General features: G+C 35.3%; 1 protein-coding gene across 1 annotated transcript in view; it reads left to right on the forward strand.

Annotated features, from left to right (window-relative positions):
• ZNF407 (zinc finger protein 407) overlaps nucleotides 1–20114 on the forward strand; it is a 462307-nt gene that overhangs the window by 32692 nt on the left and 409501 nt on the right. The window contains exons 2-3 of the mRNA XM_084621975.1: nucleotides 298–5197; nucleotides 11018–11132. Coding sequence (XP_084478101.1) covers nucleotides 364–5197; nucleotides 11018–11132 — 4949 coding nt within the window. The 5' untranslated portion in view covers nucleotides 298–363. The remainder of the gene's footprint in view (nucleotides 1–297; nucleotides 5198–11017; nucleotides 11133–20114) is intronic.

The raw sequence follows: 20114 nt of genomic DNA on the forward strand, positions 1-20114 counted from the left end.
AATGGCTCCGCAGTCTGGCTTTAAAGCATGGCCATTTGATTTAAGTGCCATAACTTTAGGATTGTGTCTCTCTCTCTCACCAAATTAAAGTGGTCCAGTAAAAGATATTACCTCTCCTACCTTGTCTCTAGTTTTAGGCAGCCCGTTTGAAAATGTTGGCCAATACCTTTAATTATGGCTGTCCCCACGAGACTTTAGATCAGATTGTTGTTGTTATCCTATACCTGGGGTATTAGCAAATTATGTTTGTCTTATATGTACAAAAGACTAATAACAAAACTCTTTTTTATTTTATAGGTACTAATACAGCCAAATGAGCTACCCCTGATAGTAGAACTGTGCTCTGTGCTGCCTTCATGAAAAATGGATGCAGAGGAAAAACAGAAGAGTGATGAAGTTGATGGGAGTTTACAAGCTGATCTGACAGAAGATTCAATGAGAAATGTTTCAGTAGAAAATGCTGAATGTGGTTCCTTATCTAACCAGGAAACAAGGTCCTTATCAGATGGAATTCACAGGAGCCTTGAGAAGAAAGGAGAAGAGAATGGCAAAAACAAAAGGGCATTATTAGAATCAACTAGCCTAGACGTTACTGAAGGGGACCAACTTGAAAATGAACCTATCTCAAAAAGAATAAAGCTGGATTTTTCAAAACATACTAAAGGCAGTGAAGGCAAATCACTCAAACTCACAGTTAGGCAAGAGTCAATTGCAGAAACAGATAATGTAATAGATGGAGCCATAAAAAAGGTAGCAGTGAGTGACTGTGTCAGTGGTGACACACTTCTTTCAAATTCCTTGTGTCCGCAGTGTGATTTCAAAGCTGCCGATACTACTCCACTGAAAATTCATTTGGAAAGTAAAGATTCACAAGAAGTTCCATCTGCTGTTCCTGAAAGTACTTTTCAAGTGGAAGAAATTAGTGTTTGCTGTACAGTTGGCAATATAGATAAAGTTCTTAAATGCAAAACTTGTGATCAGTTTTTTTCTTCTTACCCTGATTTGGAAAAACATATTCAAGAAAGCCACTCAAAGCAACCCAAAGAGCATGTGTGTCCCCAGTGTAGTTATAAAGCAGAATACAGTTTAGCTTTACAAACACATATCAAGCAGGCTCACGGACAATCAATAATATTTTGCTGTGATCTCTGTGGTTTTCAGTGTGGTGAGGAGAATCTCCTACATTCTCATTTCCTTGGCAAGACACACCTTCGCCGTCAACACCTTGCTGCACGAGGAGGATTTGTACAGATATTGACAAAAAGATCTTTTCATAAAAAGCAGTATATAGCAGTCAACAAGAAGAAAGTGAGAGCAAAATCTGGGCCCTATAAATCAAAGACAAAAACTGCTGATTCAAAAGAATTAAATGCTAGTAATAATCTGAAGGATTCAAAAGTAAGCTTTTCTAAACAAAGTGATGGCAGTGAACTTCTTGTCGAAATGATAACATCTAAAAATATTTTCACTGAAAAATCAGAGACTGTTACAGAGGAAAAAGAGTTTTCCTTCAGTGTAGAAGGAACTCATGAACTCCAGACTGAAAAGCTAGAAATATCAGGGTCCTCAGAAGAAAATTTGAACAAACAAGAGCCCACTAGAAGTACCCAAAAGATAACTGGCAGTTTAAATACAACAAGGAGATCTGATAGGTTGGGACATAAGAGAAATATTTTATCACTAAGAACTTCTTTCAGACGAAGTGGCTCTTTTAAATTAAAAAAGCAAATTAAAGGAAGATATAGTTTGTTGGGTGTTAGTAAAAGAGGCAAACCCAAATCTCACCAAATGCAGGTGAAACACAACTTCAGGACCCAGCTTAAACCAAGTAGTTTAATGCCCAAATCGCCTAGAGAGTTAGAAATGGATGATGATGATGATGACGTTAACAGTCAGTGTAAGGCTACCTCAGAAATACGGGCTCTGAGTCAAGATAGGACAAATACCAGTTCTCCTAGCACTACCAAAACTGAGGATTCTCAGATTAAACCTGTTGCTGACAACAAAGTTCTACATACTTGCATTTACTGTGGTATTGTTTTTCAGAACAGAAATGGTTTGGAAATTCATGTTATAAGACATCATACAAAAGGAATGCAGTTTCATTGTCAAACATGTAACTATTCTTGTGCAATCAGGGGGGACTTTGAACAACACTGTCAAAGTAATAAACATCAAATGGGGGGTTGCAGCTTTAATTGTCACCTTTGTTCATTTATTTGCTTGAATGATACAAGCCTTGGAACTCACATGAGTGAAGAGCATAGTATGCGCCATAATTGTATTATTTGCAATCTGTATTTTCTAACTGAGGAAGAACTGATAGCTCATAAAACAACTGAGAAGCATATTAGTTTATTGGCCCAACAAAATACTTCTCAATCAATTAGCACTGATTTGTCTCTGCAAACTGCAGCTTATACTACACTGGAATCAAATAATAATCTCCAAAAAATTGTAGATGAAATAGAAGTGACCATGGAGGATGAGCCTCCAAAGCCCTGCATGATAAATCATGGAAATGAATTAAAGCATTCTGTTCTCAATAAAACCCAATTTCAATGTAAAAAGTGTTTTTATAAAACAAGATCCTCCACAGTTCTTACAAGACATATAAAACTTCGACATGCACAGGAATATCATTTTCTTTGCAAAGCATGTAACCTTTATTCACTGAGCAAAGAAGGAATGGAAAAGCATATTAAAAGAAGCAAGCATCTTGAAAATGCCAGGAAGAACAATATTGGTTTACGTTTTGAGGAATGTATTGAAAGGGTATGTGTAGATGCAAGTGATGTTAAAAAAGTAATAGAGCCTTCCACTTCTGGCAATGTAAAGACTGAATTAGATAAAGAAAGTATACAGGCACCTTCCTCTACTGTGGATAACACATCCACAAATAAAGAACTGATTCCATCAGGTGAAATTACCAAAGACAGTGAGTTAGTTTTGGCCAATGCACCAAAGAGAGGGAGACCCAAAGGCACCATTTCTAGGACATGCACCCATTGCGGTCTTTTGGCCTCCAGTGTTACCAACTTGACTGTACATATTAGACGAAAGCACAGTCACCAGTACAGCTATTTGTGTAAACTTTGCAATTATTATACTGTAACCAAAGGTGACATGGAACGTCATTGTGCCACCAAGAAACATAAAGGTCGTGTAGAAATGGAAGCTAATGGAAAACAAAACACAGAGGTAGTTGTTTGCTCAGAAGGAGGTAATCTTGAATCCATTAGCAAGAAGATCAACAGCTCAATGGATATTTTGAATGAACACATTGAGGATGATAGCCAGTCATCAGATTTGGATACTTCAGTCTTAGAAAATCAGGAAGAAGACCAGGGAAATTCCATTGAGGTAGAAGTTGACAATGTATCTCAACTCCCAGATCTGCAGTATACGAAGAACCCTATGAATATAAAACAGCATATACTTATGGAGCCAAGTAATGTTGCTCAAGATGGTGACCCATGTTTTCAGAGAAGAGTTACAGGTGCAAATGACAATAAATGTGTACACTGTGAGTTTGTTGCTCATTCGTCTTCTTCTCTAGAGCTGCATGTAAAACGGAAGCATACTAAAGAATTTGAATACTACTGCATGGCTTGTGATTACTATGCAGTTACTCGTCGAGAGATGACTAGGCACGCAGCAACAGAGAAGCATAAAATTAAAAGACAATCTTATGTTTGTTCTTCCCCTGGAGAGAAAGCAGATACAACAGGTATTGCCAAAGAAACCTCTGTTATGTCTCCAAAGGATCATCAACAAAATACAGAAGAATTTCAGACAGTTTCAAATGAAACAAAATATGTCAACAGTGCTAAAGCACAGGATGATCAAACTCTGAAAAGCTTAGCTGACTGTACTGTCTTAGATGGAAATACATCTTCAGAAATTTCTAAACAAGATGGTGCCCACAATGCAGTAGGAGTTGAAAATGAGGAGGAATCTAATGAAGGAGAAAATCCCCTTTATGAAGTCTTCCAACAAACATCTCAAAAAGATGAAGTTAAACTTAGTGAGATAATACCTCTTAAAGAAGTAGTCATTTGTGATTTGCAGAAAAATGGGCAAGATCCAATCAATTCAAATTTCCATTGCAGTGTAGAAAATCAAAATGTTTCAAATGACATGAATGCCCCAAACTTGGATTCCAAAAAAAGTGGGAAAACTTTAGAAGAAAATGGAGAAAACCTTGAAAACGAGTATAAACATACGGAAGTTCTTGAGGAAGAATTACTAACAGAAAGAACCCCACATGTGCCAGCACTTTCAGAAACATGTAATGTAGCAGAGCAGTCAAATCTTGATGAAAACATTAGAAATACTGTTCAAAATGTACATAGCTTAGAGGGTGACAGAAGCTTCCGAAAGGATCCTACTGTAGAGGAGGAAGAAGCCCTTACGGACGCAAAACATGAAGCAGAAGTAACTATAAACAACAGCATTTGGGAAGCAGATGGCTCAACAGCTGAAGGCATGCAAGAAACTAGTAATGAGGCTTTGGGAACTGTTATCAGTACTGATGATAAAGGAAAGGCAATGCAAAATTTTGGCCAGTTTGATTCTTCTATAGTAAGATTAAAAAGCCATCAAGATGGAGAGTCCACTGACCACTCCGATGAAGGACAGATGTCAGGTGGAATGAAAGGTAGTGAGGTAACTGTAAAAATAGATAGCTCGCAAAGTGGAGGGAAAAAGAAGAAATCTGAAGGAAATCCCCTTGGGGAATCGACACGTATTCGTTGTGATGACTGTGGCTTTTTAGCAGATGGTTTAAGTGGACTAAATGTTCACATAGCCATGAAGCATCCTTCAAAAGAGAAACATTTTCATTGTTTACTCTGTGGAAAATCATTTTACACAGAAAGCAACCTTCACCAGCACTTGGCTAGTGCTGGTCATATGAGAAATGAACAGGCAAGTGTGGAAGAGCTACCGGAAGGAGGCGCCACCTTTAAATGTGTTAAGTGCACTGAGCCCTTCGATTCTGAACAGAATTTATTTCTTCATATTAAAGAACAACATGAAGAACTACTGCGGGAGGTGAATAAGTACATTGTGGAAGACACTGAGCAAATCAACCGAGAAAGAGAGGAAAATCAAGGCAATGTGTGCAAGTATTGTGGCAAGATGTGCAGAAGTAGCAATTCCATGGCCTTCCTAGCTCACATTCGAACCCATACAGGTATGTAAGCATAAAATTTGCAGCCAATATCTTTCGACAGAAGTGGATTATGATTATGATCTATCTTTCCTCTGCATCTGCCATACTTTTGCTTGTTAATCTCTTTAACATTTCAGATAATCCAGAATTCATAAAGCCTTGTGAATGTGTGCTATCTCCTGAGCCATTAATGAAATTCAAAAGTATCTATGTGACAGGAACTATGGTGTCAGAGGGTTTCTTGTAATTTCCTTAAAAGTGCTTAAGTGTGGTTACCCTATTGCCTTTAAAAAAATCATAAGAATTTTATCCTTATTCCAGGTTGTAATAATTAATTGGTTCTTATGTTATTACTATGCAATACTTTGGATTTTACAGAACACATTAGCTGTTCTTCATAACTTGTCTCCCTTGTAGTTGCTAAAAGTTTCAAAATTGTTTACTTCATTTGAATTAAAAGTTACACTTTTACATTTAATGCTTCAGTGACAGTCATTTGATGTTGCATCATTCCTTGCTAAATACATATATTAAGCAACAAAATTTTGTCATAGAAAATCAGTTATTAAAAATTGGAAATAGTTTTTAGAAGATGCTATGTAATGTCAATGTGGTACATGTGGATATAGCACCTGCTTTAGTTTATGTGCTGCATCACACTTTCTATTCCTTTTTATGTTCAATTTTTAAGTGGAAAATCTAAAAACATTTTTGCAGAAAATGCATAAGCTGTAGTTCTAAATTTATGTAAAAATTCACTGCTATGTTTCTATAAACCTGCCATACATTCTTTATTTTAAATAGACAGCTTTTCTAAATCACTGAGCTCTGCTTAGACAAGTGGTGTCTCCATGGTTGAATTTATGAGTGGATTTGAATAATAAATTCACATTTCAATGAACATATTTTCATTAAAACTGTAAGGTTTATTTTACTGTACTTTTAAATAATGGCTTATTATAGAAGCTATAGTTTAAATTCATGCAGTATTTGAAACTTAGTGCATGGTTACAAGCAAGAGAACAAAAAGGTAAGAAACATCATAAAAGGATAATAATTCTTGGCATAATCCTAAAATAGTTTTGTAAGTTTTCATAGAAGAAGGCAAGGCCATGACTGGACAACATGTTTAAAATTAATCTAATGTACATTGCATTTCAAACATCTTCAGGTGCATTACTGTAAATACAGTATTCCTTTTCATTGACTATTCATATACATGCTTAGTACTTTCAACATTATTTCTGTCCTGTCAATAATGTATTTATGTGTAATGTTTCAGCAAACATTTAACTTTTGAATATGAAGTTAAGTCTTTAGAGACACAGTCATGTTCACGTGGTCAGAACAGCTGTAGGAGCCCTTAATATGCCCTCTTAAGGCAGATAAAACTGAATAAAACCAAGGGGAAGATGCTAATGGAGCTCTCTTTAGAATTCTTTATGCAACTGTCTGGTCAAGACATGTTGCTTATAATTGATGTGTCCATTACTTGAATTCTCTTGTAATTATAGTCAATAAGTCTTGTAAATGTGTTAAAGCTCACTAAAAGCATACAAATTCAAGAACAGAGTAAGGCTAATAATTTAAAATAATCAATGTAGGCATTTCAGCACTTAATTTCCCTTGTGTGTTGATAGCTGATCATTCTTAATCCATTAAGATTTATTTAGTCGTTTACAATGCAAAATAGGTTTGCACTGGTCACTTGTGCCATTTGAAAATGTCCACCAGGTTAAGTGCAGAATGTAGTCCATTAGTCTTCCTTGACTATATGTATTAATTGCATTTAAAATCAAGTTAATGTGGATGTGAAAGTGAGGTAACTATCAATATATGACAAAGCAACCCGACTTACATAAGTTACATCATTGATTGTAACATTTAGTAAAAGTTAGCATACTTTTTAACATCTTGTGTGGGTCTGATCACCAAGTGTATTTTTATAGTGCTTTAGATTGGCCCTAAACATACAAAACAGCAGGCTTCTGGGAATTGAATACAAGGCTACCATTTCATTTTGCAAGTCATTTTTGGGGGAAAGTTACAGAACAGGTTTTAATCTGTGCTCTCTTTTCTCAGTACCTTAAAATGAATTGCTTTCTGATAGTTTGCTTATGCAAATGAAATAATTATGCTGGGACTTTTATTAATAGTTAACTGGAAGAGAACTTACCCTTCCAAACCCTCTTTTCATATTTGTGATTTACTGTATGTTTTATATAACCTCTTCTTCCCATCTTTATCACAATGAAAGCAATTGATAAGAAATAAAATGGTTTTTGGTAAGCAAGAATGGTGGCAGGAGGAAGAAACCTACCGTAGTATACTGTATATTCTGTCTCGGTTAAACCTAGCAGGACAAACAAGTACAATATTTTTCTCTATCTCACCTTGCACTACTGTAACACCAGCTGTATCGTACGAGATGAGTTACTGGTTGTTTTCAGATTTCTTATTCCTCTTCTTGCTAAATCTTACTTCAGGAACACTCTCCTCCCGCTCCATGCCCCGCGCGCCCCCCCCCCCCATTGAAAACCCTATATTTTAGACTATTTGGAATCTAGTAGCATGTTTTTGGAGGGTGGAAAACTATTACTAATGATTCCAAATAGTAGAATACAGAGTGTTTTCAAAATGCCTTAAATTAATTTCAAGAGATTTTCACATAGCAAATGAGAAGGGATGTTATGCCAGAGAGGAGATAACCAGCAAGTCCATCACATGTTGACAAGTGAAAATGAGGAAGTGTAAAATAAAACAAAAGGAATCGTAAAGGTGGAAGACTTTTTTACTTACAATTCAAGGAGGTCCTATAATCTTAATTAACAATCAGAATTTCTGAGGTAAAAATCACCTGCAGCCCTGTCATCTTTGTTTGGGATTTCATCAGATTTCTCAAGCTAAATAAAGGAGGGCACACACACACAAAAGCCTAAGTACTGTAGAAAGTATGGTCTTGATAACTCACTCTGGTGATACTCCTCACTCTATGTTAATACTGAACCAGTGATCCAGCATGGCGCTAGTGAATACTTCGGCACTGAAAATGACATTTTTGGAGGCTTAGAACTGAGGCTTTGAATATTTCTTGTCACTGGAGACCTATGATTCCTTTCACCAGAATTAAGGTTATTAACTCCAGTGGTCTGGTGAGATTGCACCACAAATCATTATATTCTGCCTTCTACATTTTCTGTAGTTTCTATTTTATTTTCATTTCCCTTTTAAAGAATGCTGTTGCTATCACACGATAGCTACTATGTTTCCACACCACAGGTTGTGGGTGGTATGATCCCTGTATTTATGAAAGCTCTTTGGTTGGAAAGGTGCTGTAAATGAAGATATTACGACTGTTTTGAAATTAATTAAGGACTAAGTGTAAAGCCAATGAACAATGTGTCTCATTTCACAGAACAAGAGAAAGTACTGACATAATAAAAATATGGCCAAGAAAAATCTAGGTTGGGCAAAAATACTGTTTTTAAGTACTCATTTAGGAAATGCAGAGTTTTGTCCCATTGATTTGACTTTATGAATCTATATGTTAGGTATGAAATATGTATGTATAGATTTGTTCTACCCGAATAGGTTTTGGACCAAATTCGGTGCCACCAAGTTAAAAGAACTTTTACTGTTTTAGTTTCAGACAATAAGTACTGGCTGTAGCCTACCAGTACTTGAATTTTCATGGTGTTTAAATGGAGATGTTAGCAGACATTCAGCTGTGTATGTGAGGAAAAAAATTGTCAAGGCCTCAGTGATTTTTGGATGAGAGCAGTCAACAGAAAAATACATTTATGTATTGTCAGCACACTGTAGCAATGAACACTATGACCGGACTGAGCTATAGTTTTTCACAAAGGAGTCATGTAAATTGAAAACAGCAAAGGTCTTGTTCAGAGCCCTGCGGGACACCTGCAGTAACAGAAAGAGGAACAAATTTACAATTTAATCTGTGTGAGAGAGAAACAAAAAAAAACCATAGGGTTGAATCCATAGGATATTTGAATTCGATGAAATAAAATGGCAATATAACTACTGGTAGAGGGTTTTTTTTAATCATATCTGGCTATAGCCCTGATATTATTAATTGTGTAATTAGTCTTGAAGCTCATAAGTTAGAACATCAACTTTAACATTTTTTTATTTAATGCGAAGGTATATTAACACTATTCAAATTTATTTTATTTGCATGGGTCCCTTTATAGAATACAGTGTTGATTTGGAATGTCACCAAATTAATGTTTAATTTAGTTTTATCAGGATCATTTAAATAAACTGGGGTTTTTCAGTGTGATTGATAGAATGTGATTGCTGTTAGCTGCAGTCTCAACCTGCTTTTGACATTTAAACATATAAAGCTGACTAGATATAACCATTCAGGTGCTAAATATTTTTTACATCTACTTCTAACAGTAGAAATGGAAGTATTAAGAGATCTGGCTTCATTGTCACTGAACTGTGAAATATTCAACCTTGTCTGCCCGTGCTTAGTACTGTTGACTTTTTTATTTCTGTTAGAAGATTAAAATTAAATGCTTCATTTTTCGTCAGCTTTTGGGAATTAAATTGAAATTTAAGACTCTAAAATTTTTTACTAAGATCCTCAATTTCAACAAAGTATTCTTGAAGGATATTCTATTTTCAAGGACACAGCACAAAGGTTCATTGATCAAATATGATATACTATAACATTTTTCATATCAGTCTTTGTGTATTTATTAAAGATCACATATTTCAGATTATGCTTAACTCTATTGGAAGACATACGTCACCAACATACTAAACATAATTAATTTTAAATGCAATTCTGTTATTTTGATTTATTGATTTTAAGGATTTACTTGTTAGAAAATTGGAAAGTGTTACAGCATACTTTAAAATAAAGTGTCATTGCTTAGTAACCTCCGAATGGACATCTGCCACATTTAACCATTATACCGCAGTAGTAATGCAACTTTCTCATCTTGACTGGGGAGTCAGTGTTAATTAAGATACATTATTTCTATACAGACTTTTCCTGGCCTGATATGTTCAAAAAGAATAGGTCATTCCTACTTCATTAGAAAAATAATTTTATAATTCCTTGGTTTGCACTGGCCATTTAATAATAAAGTTTGTTCTTAAAATAAATAATAAGCAAAATGTCAATACTTCAGGTTTGCAGAAGAAGCATAAATTCTTGATCATAAAGTAGTCATAAAGGCATAATATTTTATCCACTATATAGTCATACATTGCATGTCATTACAATAGCAAGGTGATGAATCATTCTCTATGTATGACAGAAGAAATGTGAAATACCAATGTTACTGTGAAATCTATTCAAAGTCAGAGGAATATAATAAAATTAAATGAACTGTTCATACATATTTACTTTAACAACAAGGATATTTATAAGTCTACATCTTTCATCCAAACTTTTTATGGCCATTAATTGACTTAGCCATTTTGAAAATGGGGAAAGGTGTAGAACAACTTTGATCACCTCATTTAAATGGTATTGTCCTAGTATATCGTCTTCTGGTTTTAATACTCTTTATAAAAAGTAAATGGTTATTAAAAGTTCAGTTTGAAAGTAGTTTCAGTGGGCTTAAGGAATGTCATTTCAGTGAACCTAAGGAAACTCTCTTTAATGGGAAATCTATGGTATATAGCTGTATCCCTGGAGTGATAAATAAGTGTATGTAATAACTTCTTTTGCAAGGCAAAATTCTTAAACGGTAAATGTGGGATATATTTTTTAAAGGTTATTTTTTCTAAGGAATTTTTATTTCTTTAACCATGAGTAATATGTTATTCTAATTCAACTCGTATCTTATGCTAAATTTTACTTAGGATCAAAGCCATTCAAGTGCAAGATATGCCACTTTGCAACAGCTCAGCTCGGAGATGCCAGAAACCATGTCAAGAGGCACCTTGGGATGAGGGAATACAAGTGTCATGTCTGTGGGTGAGTAAATTGAAACAGTTTCTACGATGGTTAACCAGGAGAAGAGTGCAGGATATGCATTGTTTCAGAATTCAAAACTGTGATGTGAGCAAGAGTGGCTAAAATTATGCATGCATATCCTCCTTTCCATTGTTATGGTAAATTCCTTAAATACAGTTATGACATTCTTTTCCCACTTCTAATCCTGCACTGAAGATGAGCAATTTTACGGGCTACAAGGTCAATTTGAACCTGTAATCTGTAAATTGACTAAATTATAGGATGTTCATTCACATTGCCAGGGAGAACTGTAAATTCCATTTAAAGACATAAAAAATATATAATACAGACTTTATTCTGTGTATATGTGGTGTGTCCCTCCCCAGTCCTGTTATAATTTTAGTTCCATTAACAGATCTGTGGGCTCTATTAGGGATTTCATTCCTTAGGAAAACAAAACAGAAGACTGACTTTCAGACAACTGGATATAAAATATTACATGCCTAATATGTTTTTTAAAAAATTCAAGTATTTAATAGATGTTTGTGTTCTTGTTTGTTACAAAAATTCCTGTTTTTCTTTCTTTCTTAATGGTTATTTCTTCAGAAGGATCATTCGTAATGTTTAATTGTCCTTCAAATGTGTTGCATTTAATAGGAGGCATTGAGACTCCTTAATGCAAAACTAATTAATTTAGCAGAAATGTTTAAAAGGTTTTAAAATGCCATGGCATATATGGTACATCATAGGACATTCAAAGTAGAATTTTAATACCCTACTTCTGATTAAAAATATATTTTAATGTTATTATGCGAGAGAATTAACTAATATATGCATCATATAAAAACACTTTATGCAAACCTGTGTAACCTGCTGTAGAGGTCTTATGGCTAATGTGTAAAACAGCATAGGTTCAATTAGATAATGCACTGCACACATGAATGGTATGGTGTGATGTTAGGGATATTATTCAGCAGGAGGTTCTTATAGTCAACATTTGCAATACATATTTATTGCAGGACAAAGTGAGTTTTACATTTCAAAGGACAAGTGAAACTTCAGCTGAAAATGCAGCTGAGTGATTTTCACTGATTTATCTATCTATTTTAAAATAATTTTGCAAGGAATGTTGTTAGATACTTTGGGTGATTTTATTCAATTGGGGTAATTGATGATTGAGTTATTTAAATGTGAAGTAAATTTATATGAAGTTTGTCCGTAAGTCCACAGAAGATCAGTAGTAGGATGACTTTTGTTACTTCTTATATTAGCTACAAGAGTCAAGTGCAACATGGAGCATTTTAATAGTCGTCTTTTTAGGCATTTAAAAAAATCATGTTAACAGTTTTTACCCTATAAATTAATTATCTTTCGTGTGAAAGATGATTAACAAATACAGGTGCACAAAAAATAAAAAAAACAAAGCTTAGACTTTGCTTTGAAGTTGTCAACAAACTTGTCTATTACTTCACAATTCAACATCCTATTGACTCACATTGAAAAGTTAGCATATTATTTAATTATCCTATCAACAGAGACATAGCTTTTGTAATCACCAAATTATTAAGTTCGTATCCCCTACAGAGAAGAAATTAATTGTGAGGAGAATTTGGCACATTTTCTGATATCAAAAGCTCAGTCCTACTTAGTATTGACATGGTACCTAAACTAGTCTTAGAATCTGCAACAGAAAACATACAACTATCAAGAACAAAACATATTTGTATGACTTAAGCTATGGAATTAAGTCTGTTAGTCACTTTGCTATGCTAATTGTTTACTACATGTTGTTGAAATGTCATACTGGTAGCCAAATAGCTATATATTTATATTGTTGTATAGAGTTATGCCACTAATCTTCATTTACAACATGGATCTGTGCATTTAATATATAATAAAACAACCAGCCAGAGAGACATCCTCCGCCACCACCACCACCCTCTGCGCACAAAAATCTGGTTTATAGTGCAGTTTAGTCCTTTTGCAGTTTAAATAATCCTCACATTACACTTGATATGCACCAAAAATGTATTTTAACAGTTATATATTAACATTAGTTTAATTGGAAAAGACATCTTTACACTGAAGCTAACAATCCTGAAGAATTAAAATGGATTAGAAGAATAAGGTATGACCAATGCCGTTTGAACTGTAGACCAAATAATGAATATGCCATCCTTAATGTGGAAGAAGGGGGGAAAAAAGTATAATAGCTTGTGCTGTATTTCTGCCGTATTAATTGAAAGGATAGAAGTGTATGTAGGCTAAAAAATAAAGTAGCAACATAAAAAAATTGCTAGGATTGGCTATCTGATTAGTGACACTACAGAGCATTGGTACATTAACACCACTGACAATGTCAATTCATTATCATTGATGGCTAAATAATCTTAGAAATGCTCAGTGGACCTATTAGTTCCTGAACATAAGCAGCTCATGCTGCATTTCTTCATTAGCTTTAATTGCTATAAATTCTACCTTTTTAAAAATCATGCTTTAAGAGGTGAAGTGATCTTTCAGGAACATTAACTCTGTAATTTTGTCACAAACAGAAGGTCCTGCACTATGTTTTCTTTTCTGCAGTAGTTAATATTCTGTTCTCTGACTTTTGGATTCATAGGAATAAGCCCTCTGCTAGCTGTGACGATAAATTGTTTTTCAAATGCTGTTGAACCTGTTCAGGAGCCTTTTCAAGGTGAAATGTCAGTGCTAGGTTGTGGTTTATTGTAGTCTCAGGCGATCATTTGATTGTTTTGAAGAAGTACAATTTCCTTTTGGATCGGAAACTAAAATATTTGTAAAAATAAATATGCCAAACCAGCGTTGATTCTTTTAGTCTTGTCTGAACATTTCAATTGCTCAGAATATATTATATGTACCGTATGTCACATAAAGGTAATTTACCTACCTTTCGAAAAACTAGAACCATTTTTCTTTTTTAATTTAAGTATAGTTTTTTTTCAGCTGCACAGCAGAAACTCCTTGACAGAGAAATTGGACAACACTAATCTTTTAGCATTTGAAATAAACCAACTGCTCCTCATTTCCTTGTCGGCAGATGTGTGGTGATTGTTTTCCTCTGCCCATATCCACGACTGGAAAATATATCCATAATTTGAGAGGGTAGTATCTATTTTCTGATTAGTCAACTGCTACTCAGTTAATTTAAAAAATCTGGCTATTAATTTGCCTGAGACACTTGAGTTAGATTAGCAAATCTTAGTGGTTGCCCAGCATTTAGAATTTTTGTTTCATTTGCCCAGTGGCATGCTTATGTTTATCATGTGCTTTTCAAATTTTATGCCTCAGGTAGAAAATGAAAAATACATTGTTCTTGTACTTCAGATTTTGAACAGAATTTATAGGCAACGTATACATCTACTTTTCTCTTGCCTTTGCTTTCAGAAATAGATTTTATTTTTTTTAGGGGGGGGCGTATAGTAATATGTTTAAACTAAGAGTGCTTCTTCTTTGTCTCTGTCTTTCTGTCTTTCAATATGGCTTTTTAATAAGGATCTGCTGAAGAAAATTGGTGTCAGGTAGGTTTGTGTTTTTGGGGATATTTTTAACATTTAAAACATGCACATAGCCATGTGTGAGTGCATGCACACACGGTTAAAAAGACTTCTGTATTATTATCTTCATATTGTCATTATACTGATTCCAGATATAATAGTCCACTGCGTTAAGAAGCGACAGTGTATTTTGGCATAGACAACCTTCTTGATTTTCTTGACTTTTTGCTCAGATTTCCCTTTCTTGTGGTTCTTATTTCCTTCCCACTCCTCACCTCCAAGAAATGTTTTGAAGCTCCTTTTCTCACTTAACTTTGGAGAAATGGTTAGATGTGTTGTTGAATAAACCATTTACTAAGTTCAACTATCTTTTCAAATACTAATATTAGTCAACTTTGAGAAGAGTTTTAAAAGCCCTAAAGATGCAAATGACTTCAGTTTATATTTTGACACTATAATTGGTGCTATAGATAGTCTGGTGGTCTTAGAATCTGTATAAAGTCCAGTTTTTTCATGACATTAGTTGATCATCTGAGGAAAATATTTGCAGCTAAAGCAGGTGTGTTAATTTATCTGTAGCCTTAATGGGGATCTACTTTGACCTGTCAGAAGATACCAGACATAATGCAAATAAATGGTTGGTTAGACTTTTTTTCTCCACTAACTCCAGATTTTTGAGTGAGTAGTTTTAGCATCAGGGTAGTTATTTACTGTACTTGCTTGCATTTAGCCTTGCGAAGAACATGCTTGTTTCTAAACTTATCCATAGGAACAGAGAAAATGTACATTGGGTTTTCGGGGGTGCTGTAATCTACTATAAATTAACTATTTATTCTTGTGTGCTTTAAGAAACCCTAAATAGAAAGTTGCAACTCCAGAAAAACTATTTTTGTGTGGTATTACCTAGTTTTTGTGCATTAGAAGGGATCTCTGTGTAGATGATTATAATGTCACTTTCTGACCTTTGCAGCTTGAATAATTGTAAATCATTGCTTCATAACGTGTCAGAGAATGTCTGTACTAGGCAATTAAATGGCAGAATATAATAGACCAAATTATTGCCTGTCATGTTTTCAACAACACAGTTAGTATTTGAGTTACACTTAATCATTACGTGCATTAGCAACTTCATTGGAATCCAGCTTCAGGCTGAGCATGAAATACATTACATTATTTAAACCTCTAATGGTAGAAGTCATTTATTTGTGTTGAAGTGTACAACATGCAGAGTTTCATAAAGCAAGGAACACTTGAGAGCTTAATTTATCCAAATCAAAGTCTAAATGCAGATAAACAGAAGTGGAAAAAATTAGTAATTTTTATAGACTGGAAATATTTAAAAATACATGGTTGTGAGTAATTGTAGGCAGCAGGAATAAATTAAAATCACTATTTTTAGTCGGCTCAGAGAACTAAAGCTGTTGTGTATCTAAATCATCAAATGCACCATGGAATTGCATTTTTGACTGAACAATTAATTACACACGTCATATCTACAGATGTATCCAAACAAAAAAATGTTTGGTTCAGCTACTTTAGGTTTAAGATTTATTTGTATTAGAAAGACAACGATTCTAGATCTAAATGTTCCTGAACTTCTATATCCAAATTTTGCAGTTTGGACCCATGCTTGTGTGGGTGCGTGTGTTTGCTTTAATAAAAAAATGAGTTAAAATATATAACATGCTGAGAATACATTTTAAATAAATTAATATGGCAATGCTAGAGAGTTAGGTGGAGTAAGATAATGTGTGTGTATTATATATGTTTCTGATTTTTGATCAATTATATATCATCTAGCATGTAATCTCTATTCTTACAGTCTAAGATACTTAAAATGCAAATAATTTGCGTATACTCACAAAAGCCAACAACATCTCTTTAACAGTTGATGGTGGTATGCATGCTATTATGTTTTGCATCAGATCATCTTGATTTGCTTGGAAGTTCACTGGGGATTGGCTTGAAGTTAAAGCAAATATTCTAGTTAACAAGGAAGACAGATAGATTTAGTGAAAGTATCCTCTAGTTAAAGACTTGGCAGTATGCTTCACTAGTGTCTGTTGTCTGGCTATACTGGAAGAAGGACAGGAGACACTGAATATGGTTTAATTAGGCCACAACTTTATTATTAACTACTGTCTGGGAGTACTCGGCAGATAAGTGTACAGTGCAGGTAACTTCATGATCATTTCAAGATCTACCCGGGGGTCTTCCATCAGCTCCAAACCTCCCTCCCCCTTTCCATCCTTGTCCACCAGCCAACCTGCTGCTGGGACCTTAGCATCTCCCTGACCCCTCGAATGAGGGTTAAGGTGGGCTATAAAGGGTGGGGGATTAGCTCCCTGATGACCCGGTCGTAAACAACCCCGTTTCCATTCCTTTAACAAACACCTCCTTTAAATCCTTTACCAAACCATTTATCTGTTAACTCTATCTCTTCCCTACAGAGTCCTTGCACTGGACATCCGCCCCATGCTTACAGAATGAGTTGCAATATCACAGCCTTCCATTTCTCTTCCATGCTTACCCCAACTAAGTCCTACCCCCCAAAACCTCTGTGGAGAAGGTGAAAAAACTCTCACTCTTCCTTGGCCAATCTGGCAGTGAGGGAAAAATCCCTTCCTAGTCCTCCGAGAAAGGAGTGGCTACTGCAGTGCCCACAGCGGATCCTGACCACATCTGGTATTTTGTCACTTTCAATGGTGGCAGGTTGGGTGCTGCTTTGCTTGGTCTGGGCAAAAGAGAGCGTCCCCTGCCCAGCTTTTCCCACCCAGCTTGCACCAACACCCCCTCTTCTGGTCATCTGGGAGGGAGGGGGTGAGTCAGCATCCTCACACTGACCTGCTCTTTGTCTGCAGCAATGTGCGTGCCTCTGCCCTTAAAGAGGTATATCCCTTCCCCCTGCAAGCCAGACAACTCCCCTCCTCCCTCCCGCTTAAGGCGTGATGTGGTCAGTATTGCAAATGGGGCAGAAAAGTCGAGACCAACTTTCCTATATAATAGTTCAGTTTGAAAATGTACTTTTATCAATGTGTACTGTAATTGAATTATTATGTGGCTTTAATTGAATTATTATTATTGTACTTGCTGAAGTGAATAGGCATGAAAAGTACATACTTAAGTGAATATGTGTTTGTATTTGAATTAGGAACATTGGTGATAATTTATACTAATATCTGTACTATATATAACCTACTGCAATGCACTTCCAAACTGTAATTATAAAGATACACAGAGTTGTGAGTGTGATATATGTGCCATGAATAACTAGTGCAGCTTCTTTTAGAAGCATTCCACTTTTTATTTATTTTTTAAACTATGGATGGTTCTGAAGTACAGGATACTTTATTGGACCACATAAGCATTTATTGCAGGAAAGGTCCAGTGTGTAATAAGACATTAAAGTGATTATGAATGTTACATCAGACCGGGCTGCTCTTGCTTGTAGTACAGTTAGGTGGGCCCATCATGAAAGTGGCAAGTTTTCCAAATCTTTTCAAACAGAAGAGCATACTGGCCAATAAAAAAAAAAAATTAAAAAATTGTATGGTGAGATGTCTGTCTATAGATTGTGAAAGGTTTCCTGTGACAGGCTGCAAAGGCACTACTGTCGATCTGGCTTACAGCAAACTAACGTTCTGCTCAAGTCTACTGCACATATAAAAAGTATATGGATAAAGGGGCAGGGCTATAGATCATGAGCACATGGGAAATAAAGCCATTGTTCTTGAACTTGGATGCCTAAACAAGTGGTCTGATTTTCATAGATTCAGCTTAGCATTACTGAATATTAGAGTTCTGGTTTAGTTGTCTTTAGGCTCTCAAGTTTGATAGTGTTGGCCTCCCTTAAACCACACTCTTTAGGAAAAGCTTACTGGTAGGTAGAAGGAGATAGAACTGAAGTGAGCAGGGGTTGGTCTAACACAGAAGCCTTTGAGCCTTTGTTATAGCCTGAGCAGGACTTTTTTGTTTTAAACCTTAGTGTTTCATTTTGCTAAAACTAGAGATGGACTTGAGACAGTTAAGATTTGGATATAGATCCAAATTTGAGGTTTGGATATATTTTTCTGGTTTAATCTGTTATGTAGAGAGAAGGAAGTCAAAGTCCAGATTTGATTCTGATTCCTGTATCTCCAGGTAAGAACTGTTCAATTTGAATTCTAGCTATTAAGTACTTGGGCAAAAAGTTCTCTCTATGAATATATCTTGATGCCAGACAACATTGGCCAAAACTACCAGTTTACAAATTCCAACAAATGACAGTAGTTCTGAGGGAGTTTATCAGAACAGCCTGTATTCAGTTTTGCTAGCTTTTCATGAGATCTGCTTTCAATCAGGAAATCATTTTGTTGAAATCTGATTCAATGTAAGCCCTCCCAATCTATCCTATTAGGAATTCCTGCTTTGATTTAATAGATTGTGTTTCATACTATTTCTATATTTGAGACCCACATTATGGTATTATTAAATAAATGGCCAAAGCCTGCTCACCTTACTCACTTGAGTAATTTTAGTGAAGTCACAGAGATAACTCACATCAGTAAGAAGAGTTGAATTTTTCCCAGTCATATATTAATATAGGATCTCGTTCACACTACATCACTTCAGTTTTATGCCAGTATACCTCCTTTATGTTTAATTGAATCACACCAGTTTAAAGCTGCACTACTGCAGTGCTGCATCAGGTCCTGTTTTTAAGTTGACCTTATCAGATATATTGACAGAGTGTAATTTCTTCAATTATTATTCATTACAGCAGAATGTTCCAAACCCTCATGAGATGGCAGTGTAATGCATTGCAATATTCTTTCATATTAGAATGATATGTGATACCTATGTTGTATGCTTCTTTCAAATGGCCTGATCCTGCTCCAATTAAAATCTGTGGGAGTTCTGTCACTGATTCCAGTGGAGGCAGGAGCAACCCTGGAGATTAAGTGCTTCAGGGCAATGCATCTTGTTTTCTATTGTAACTATAATGTTGTGCACACTCTTGGGATTTAATTAATAATATTAATAATTATTTTTATTAATACAGAGCTGGTTTCCGTGTTTTTGCTTTTCCAGATTTCAGGCATTGGCCAAACAAATGGTAACATTCACAGAAAATCTGAGCAGTATCTAATTTCATCTTTTAGTCTTTTTGGTCATGTTTTTTGTCCCTCCTTCTGTCTTTCTTACTGTAATTCACGCTCCCATTAGCCAGACAGATAACAGTAGTTATGGTCAGTACAGACAGAGAGAGAAAGTGAAATTTCTCTTTGTGGGCTAAAGTCAAGGTAAACATATACCATAATTCTTTAGAACTGAGTCATGATTGTCAGCTGTCTGAGTGGTGGAGTAGGTATTTTGCGTAGAACAGGCTTAAAACAAGTGACGATAGCACCACAAGAAAGTAGGTTGCCATCCATTTTGATAGCAACTATTGCTGCAGTTTACCATGCTTAAAAATTATGATATAATGTAGGCAACGTGAAGTACATAT

Source organism: Lepidochelys olivacea, assembly GCF_965140295.1.
Source record: "Lepidochelys olivacea isolate rLepOli2 genome assembly, chromosome: 2".
In the NCBI taxonomy this organism is placed as follows: domain Eukaryota; kingdom Metazoa; phylum Chordata; order Testudines; family Cheloniidae; genus Lepidochelys; species Lepidochelys olivacea.